This window comes from Culicoides brevitarsis, chromosome 1, assembly GCF_036172545.1.
Source record: "Culicoides brevitarsis isolate CSIRO-B50_1 chromosome 1, AGI_CSIRO_Cbre_v1, whole genome shotgun sequence".
Lineage (NCBI taxonomy): Eukaryota > Metazoa > Arthropoda > Insecta > Diptera > Ceratopogonidae > Culicoides > Culicoides brevitarsis.
Window position 1 is genome coordinate 24,074,971 of NC_087085.1, and position 7,389 is coordinate 24,082,359.

The following is a 7,389-nucleotide window of genomic DNA, read 5'->3' on the forward strand; positions in this document are numbered from 1 at the left end:
CTTTTGATAAAATGCAAATGACTATGTCAAACCAAATCTACCAAATCTTACCTATGAAGTTCAAACTCTAAATAAAAATATAACAGAAAAGAAATAAAAGGATACATTTTTTAAATTTTGAGAAGTACTATTTTGTAAAACCTATTGAATTAGCGCAAGAAATATTTCTTCAATATTCACGAGTGGAGAAGAGCGTTATATTTTAATAAGTATTTTAAAAACTTAAAATAGAACTGAATATTCATTTAAAAGAAAATACTGATTCCTTCAACGAGATAGTAAATAGGTTTAACTTGTCATTGGTAAGGGCTGAAAACTAATTTAACATCAGCTTTTAACTATCAATTTATTAAAAAAAAAAAAAAAAGAAAAGTTAAATGTCAAAATTGACATTTTTCTGGTTAACAAACAAGCACATTTTTTAAATCTTTATTTGCACGTAAAAAAAGTCAAATGAATTTTAATGAGCTATTCCTAGCAATTTTGTCATTCGGATTATCAATCACTATCGTTTTATCTGTAGTTTTCATCGGTGAGACACTGATGTACTAAGAATTTGTTTTTTTCTTTGCTAAATTTTTGCTTCTTTTCATTCAGGTTGGTGTTTAGTTTGGAAACTCTTTTTATCGAGATTCAAACTAGTACGAGAAGTTTTGGGACAAATTAATGAAGATACACCAACTCATTCGACCAAAGAATCGTCTGGAAGTGCAAGACCTACGCGCAAAAGAAGAGAATAGAAAAGAAATTAATACGTACTAACCCAAGGAAAACCACAAACATGAATATACGATGCGCTAAGCCTGAGGATTTGATGAACATGCAACACTGTAATTTGCTATGTTTACCAGAAAATTATCAGATGAAATATTACTTTTATCATGGTTTGACATGGCCTCAATTGAGCTATGTGGCAGAAGATGACAAAGGTAATATTGTCGGCTATGTTTTAGCAAAAATGGAGGAGCCAGAACCAGGTGAAGAGAGCAAGCACGGTCATATTACGTCTTTGGCAGTGAAGAGATCTTACCGCAGACTTGGTCTTGCACAAAAGCTAATGAATCAAGCATCTCTAGCTATGGTAGAGTGTTTCGATGCTCAGTACGTATCTCTGCATGTTCGTAAAAGCAATCGAGCTGCCTTAAATTTGTACACAAATTCACTGGGATTTCGAATTCTGGAAATAGAGCCAAAATACTATGCAGACGGTGAAGATGCTTATTCAATGCGACGAGACTTGGCGGAGATAGCAAAGGAAACACATAATCATATTCGTACGATTGATGGACGTCCGTCGTCAGATCATTCAGGACATGACGGACATTGTTGCTAAAACAAAATTACCCATTTAATAAAAAAATAAAATTTGCGGATTGGTGATACTTTATATTTATATTTATATATCATTAACATGTGAAATTTAGCAAAAAAAAAAAAAAATGAAAATGCACAAATGACCTAATTTCGACGTCGTCTCACACGTGATATTCGCCATGAATTAGGTTCTTCGTATTTGTTGTGCAGCGGTTCCAATCGTTGATTTTTCTTAAATTTGCTCAATTTAGTAGGATCTGAGAATCTGAAAAAGGCAGGTGCAAATTCTACTAACCATTTGGGATCTATTGAACAAACCTCTCTCATGTATTCTTTTGTTGTTTGTACAAGTTCATGGTACACTACCCATTCAGGTTGTCGATGAAACAGTGCCGACGACGGATGTATGTAGACAACTTGCGAGTCAACAAGCGTTCGATAACCTTCCTGTGGGTCTTTTTTAGCAGCATTTCTAAAAAAACCAGAACAAATGGTCTTCTGAACCTTTGCTGAATTCTTTCCACACGATAAAACATCTAACTTGTGACGATCCATGATCCCCAACAATTGTTTTCTTACGTCCTGAGCTCTTTTCAGCGTCCTATTTTGCACGAAATTCTCATAACACCACGGTGTGCTGAATTTGTTGTTCTTCCAACTGTTGTAAACAGCCAGTAGGGTTAAGTGATCTCCTTCCTGCTGGTTGAATTTTGCCTTTTTTTGATCAGCTAACGCTTGTTTATCTTTGGGACGATGAAATACATTCTGAACACTTAACATAGAAACAATAGTTAACACTTCGTCCGAGCATTGTAGAGCCACAGACATAATTAGCATTTTTGACAAAGTCGGCTCTAATGGGAACTCTGCCATTCGTCGACCAAGACGTGTTAACAAGCCTTCGTCATCCAGTGCGGACAGAGAATGCAGCTGCTCGAGAGCCATTATCAGTGACTCCACTGGAGGAGCATCCATGAAATCAAAATGAAGTAAATCATTGATACCCATTGTCTTAAGTTGTAAAACTGTTGTAGCTAAATTGGTTCTTTGTATTTCTGGTACTGGAGTTGGCATCATTTCGTCTCTGTATGCTCGCTCAGTGTATAAGCGATAGCATTTTCCAGGGCCAGTTCGTCCTGCTCGACCTGCTCTCTGTTTTGCAGCTGCTTGTGAAATTGGTGTAACCAGGAGAGAGTCCATACCTGTTTTAGAATTGTACACTTTTTGTTTCACAAAGCCTGGATCGACCACATAATAAATCCCATCTATGGTAAGTGAAGTCTCTGCAATGTTTGTAGCAATCACAACTTTACGACTCCCGGGTGGGGCAGGATCGAAAATACGGGTTTGCATTTCGGATGGGAGTGCCGAGTAAACTGGCAATATGATTAATTCTGGCACATCAGGCCCCAAAGATTTCATTCGTTCATACAAAATTTCACATGCTGTATCAATTTCCTCTTGGCCAGTAAGGAATAGCAATATATCGCCTGGTGGTTCTCTCAAATGTATTTGCATGACAGTTATTAAAGAGGCATCCAGGTAATCCGTTTCGGGCTCTTTCGTATATAAGATCTCAACGGGAAACGTTCTTCCAGGTATTGTAAAAATAGGAGCTTCAAAGAAATATTGAGAAAATTTCACGGCGTCTAACGTTGCGGATGTAACAATAACTTTCAGTTCGGGGCGCTTTTGCACAGCTTGTTTCAGTAAACCAAAAAGCACGTCGGTGTGAATTGTTCTTTCATGCGCCTCATCAAGCATAATAAGAGAGTAGTTTTTCAAGTCTAAATCCATCAGACATTCTCGCAATAACATACCGTCCGTCATGTATTTTATTAAAGTCTCTGGACACGTACAGTCCTCAAAACGGATTGTATAACCAACTTCTTGCCCTAAACGACAGCCGTACTCCTCAGCAACCCTCTTAGCAACACTCATGGCAGCAACACGCCTCGGTTGGGTACATCCAATACGACCTCTTGCTGTAAATCCACACTCTGCAAGATATTGTGTTATTTGTGTTGTTTTTCCGGATCCCGTTTCTCCGATGACAATCAAAATTTGATTGTCGTTCACCGCTTTAATAAGGTCATCTTTTAGCTTATAAATTGGAAGAGATTGCCTTTGTTCGACAATACTCATATCTGTTTTACGGCCAAAAGAAGATTTTTTTCCACCAATTACTGCTCGTTTCCACTCTGGAACATCCGCTGGTCCTGCTGTTGTTCCGCGTGCTACTGTTGCAAAAGACCGGTCCTCTACAAGAATATTTAATAAAAATTATTAAATATTTATGTAATTGCTTAATATAAAGATAACTTACCTTCAGGTAACGGATCAATCCAATTTTTATTCAAACCTGATGGCAGTGACTCTTGTTCTTGTTCTCTTTGCAGCATCTTTTGTTCTCTCCGTTCTTTTGCAAGTGCAGATTGCATCATAGCTGCTTGAGCAAGTGATCCATCAGGATTTTTCATGATTCGAACTGGAGAGAGATCATGCAATGCTCTTCCGTGTCCTTGCAAAAATGGTGGTTCATCTTCCACAATTTCAATTTCAATATCCTCTTCGTCTTCATCATCTTTGGGTAATAAACCATTTTCTTCATCAAAATCTGGCAGTTCGGTACGATCTATTACACCCGACGATATCATTTGTTGTATTTCCCATCGTTCAGGACTTGAAATTCTCGTGACCTTTTTTCTTTTCATAGTCTCATCATCCTCCATGTTTCCTTGAAGCTGAAGCATATCTGTTCCTATTATTGGACGGTCTGGATTCCTACTAGAGAACTCTTTTTCTGCTTGCAAATGAGAATGTGATGCAGGATTGAGATCCTCTCCAGATATTTGATCAACCTCTTTCATAGACAGCGATACTTTATTTCCCGCTAGTGAAATACACTTTACTTTTACACTATCGCCTTTCGAAACAACATCTGATACATTAGCGACTCTACCTTCTCCTCTTAGTTGTGATATATGTACAAGTCCTTCCCATCGTTTACGCAATCCAAAAATCTGCACAAATGCACCGAACGCCACAATATTTGCAACCTTTCCATTGTAAATCTTTCCTGGCTCTGGGTCATCGCTAAATTCTTCCTTTTGTCCATAGGATTTCCTCGGGCTTCGAGAAGAACCTCGCTTTTGTCTTCTGTGACTATAATCCGTTGATCTACTTCTGCTACGCCTTCTTCGTTTTTTTGACCTGTCCCTAGAACTACTTCTTCTACGGTAATTCCTATCGCGAGATGAACTTCTATTTCGGTTTTTGTTACTGTTCCTAGAGGAAACATGTCTTCTTGAGCAATCTCTAGACCTACTGCGGCGTTTCCTTTGATTTTCCGAATGATCATGCGATTTCAATGAATTTTGTTTTTCTTTCAATTTTTTTTCATCTTCGTTTTTAGACTTGCTTGGTGCTAATGCCTCCAATTCGGCAAACATATCATCCACAATTAGCTCACTTAGAGGCTTTTCTTCTTTTAATTGTTTCTCTTCATCTGACTCGAGGAGCTTTTGCGGTTCATTTGGCAATGCTAATCCGGGAAATTTCATTGCTAACAATGTCGTTTTATCTTCTGTCTTTGAATCATCAAAGCACTTAGACGATCCGCTGGTCTTTAATGGTTTCATTAGCTGAATAATCCGAAGTAAATTAGAAATGAATGAGTCGTTAAACTCTGCTCCGTTTTCTAGCAAAACTTTTTTGAAAGCAGGTAAAGATGGATTTTTCTCCGCTAGATCAATAATAAATTCAGCTGAAATAAATCCATAAACATTGATGTTAATAAAAACAATTTGTTTGATCGTGAAAAATAGAAAAAACATACCAAGATCCTTGTCATTTAAGCCTAGATGGTTGTCTAATTCTGTACATATTTTAGACACTAACGAAAGGTGTTCAAGTTTCTCTAATTCGTCCATTTGTGAATTGAAATAAATGTAATAAAAAGCTTACAAATATGTTTTTTTTCTTTTAGCTAATTTTAAACAGGATGTGGACCTGGTGCCTGCAGCGCCATCTGGTGGCTTATCAATTTCAGCCGACCCAAAATTAGTTCCAATTCTTACCGCACATCCGCTTTGGTGGCTCCAAACAGGATGTGGACCTGTCATTTTCCGCATCGTGTAGCTCCCTGTTTATTTGTCACGGCTCTTTCTTTTCTGTCAAGTTCTCGACGAGTTAAAATGCCAGCCGTGGTAAGTGTGCAATTTTATTCGATTTTTTACAATGGTGAAGACAAAAAACTTTTTGAAAAGTCTGAAAATGTGTTTTCTGACCACGGTTCATTGATTTGTGTATGCCCAGACTGAGTAAGATGCTATATCTATGTTGAATTATTGGATTGAAATTTCGTTGTAAAAACCACAACACGTGGAAGTGTATGAATGCATTGTGTGTACGAGCTTTCTATCAATTCTATTTGATGTTAAGGTTTTCTTTTCTTTATTTTATAATTTTATAACATATATATATTTGCAATTGTAGGATAAAAAAAAGAAGGCTGAGGCCGGAGACAAGAAACCAAAGGCCGATGCAGCCAAGGCAACAAAACCTGCTGCTGCCAAGAAAGAAGCTGTTCCAGCGAAAAAAGAAACTGCTAAAGCTAAGCCAGTTGAAGCTAAGAAAGTAGCTCCAGGTATATTTATCTTTATTATTATTTATGACCTTTTCGTAAACTTTGAACTTAAAAATAGCACCAAAACCAGCTGCTCCAGCAAAAAAAGAAGAAGTCAAGGAGGATGCACCTAAAAAGACTTTTGAAAAGAAGGCCGCTGCAGGAAAGGTAGCTAAGCCACCAAAGGCTAAAGTTGCCCAAGCGGTAAAAGCCGGCAACGCTGCTAAAAATGTTTTGCGTGGAAAAGCAGTGCAAAAGAAAAAGAAGGAACATCTTCGATTTGGCGTTGATTGTACCAACATTGCTGAAGACAACATTATGGATGTATCGGACTTTGTAAGTATATAGTTAGTTATGGGATATAGCTTTTTATATCACGTTTTTTTTCTGCCCATTTTTAGGAAAAATACCTTCGTGAACACTTTAAAGTTCATGGCAAGACAGGTAATTTGGGTCGTAATGTTACCTTTGAAAAGCAAAAGTTCAAGGTTTACGTAAACTCCGATGTACACTTTTCCAAACGGTATTTGAAGTACCTAACTAAGCGCTACTTGAAGAAGAACAGTTTGCGTGATTGGATCCGTGTCGTTTCCAACGATAAGGACTTGTATGAGTTACGTTACTTCAGAATTGTTTCAAATGATGATGATGAAGAGGATAACGAATAAACAAATAAACTTGAAATGCCAACTGCATATATTGCGTTGTGAAGAAGTCCGTATTTTCATTTTATAATAAAGTCCACCAGCGATAAATTTAGATTATTTCTTTTCTAATTGTCGGTAAAAAAGCTAAGTATGTAGTTGGACAGCAGTTTAAGTCAGAGAATATTTTTCTTTTCTACATCCAGAACTTACACAATTGTTCAATACGCGTCGTGTCCAGAAGAATTCGTGTAAACTAAACACAGGTTTCAATCTTATCTGTGGTTTACATGACTATCATATGGTGTTCCAATAAATTATATATATTTATTGGTTTTGAAATACATTTGCTTTCAGTTTTTTTACTGTAGTTTCTTCCGTAGTTTTTCCTAAGCAAATTTGTTATTTTAAACTATTTTAAAGGTTTGCTTAGTAGAGTGTATCATTCTTAAATAGAAAAATTAAATTAGATTAATAATTATTGATTTAAAAAATCAAGAAACTTTTCAAAAATTTACTAAAACATTTTACGACATTTTACGGCTTTGTTATGTTATGCGGTTTTATGGAACTTTTCAAGTACTGAGAAAAAGTACGAGTGATGGTGTGACCATTGACCAAGATTATCTTATTAGATATATTATATATTTTAGTTCTACAAAATTAACTGTGGACCTTTGTCTAAAAAATACAAATACACATGTAATCTTTAGTGTTTTCCATGCTATATCTAAAAAATGTGTTTTTTTTTTGTTTTTAGAGGCATATTCCAATCTTAACAATTAGTTTTTGCTTCTCGTTATG

At 36.4% G+C, this 7,389-nt stretch overlaps 3 protein-coding genes across 3 annotated transcripts; 2 read left to right on the forward strand and 1 right to left on the reverse strand.

Annotated features, from left to right (window-relative positions):
- Positions 1-152: 152 nt before the first annotated feature.
- LOC134827444 (N-alpha-acetyltransferase 10) lies at positions 153-1,387 on the forward strand. The gene is made up of 2 exons (XM_063840081.1): positions 153-302; positions 598-1,387. Exon 2 carries the CDS (start codon positions 782-784, stop codon positions 1,331-1,333), a length of 552 nt encoding a protein of 183 aa, XP_063696151.1. The 5' UTR covers positions 153-302; positions 598-781; the 3' UTR covers positions 1,334-1,387.
- On the reverse strand, positions 1,372-5,318 carry LOC134827421 (ATP-dependent RNA helicase DHX8). The gene is made up of 3 exons (XM_063840044.1): positions 5,153-5,318; positions 3,641-5,080; positions 1,372-3,575 (listed from the first exon to the last, which is right to left on the reverse strand). Exons 1-3 carry the CDS (start codon positions 5,244-5,246, stop codon positions 1,459-1,461), a joined length of 3,651 nt encoding a protein of 1,216 aa, XP_063696114.1. The 5' UTR covers positions 5,247-5,318; the 3' UTR covers positions 1,372-1,458.
- Positions 5,319-5,394: 76 nt separating this feature from the next.
- LOC134827436 (large ribosomal subunit protein eL22-like) lies at positions 5,395-6,655 on the forward strand. Its single transcript, XM_063840068.1, has 4 exons — positions 5,395-5,522; positions 5,812-5,962; positions 6,021-6,277; positions 6,343-6,655. The coding sequence occupies exons 1-4, from the start codon at positions 5,424-5,426 to the stop codon at positions 6,607-6,609; spliced, it is 774 nt and encodes a 257-aa protein (XP_063696138.1). The 5' UTR covers positions 5,395-5,423; the 3' UTR covers positions 6,610-6,655.
- Positions 6,656-7,389: the final 734 nt, after the last annotated feature.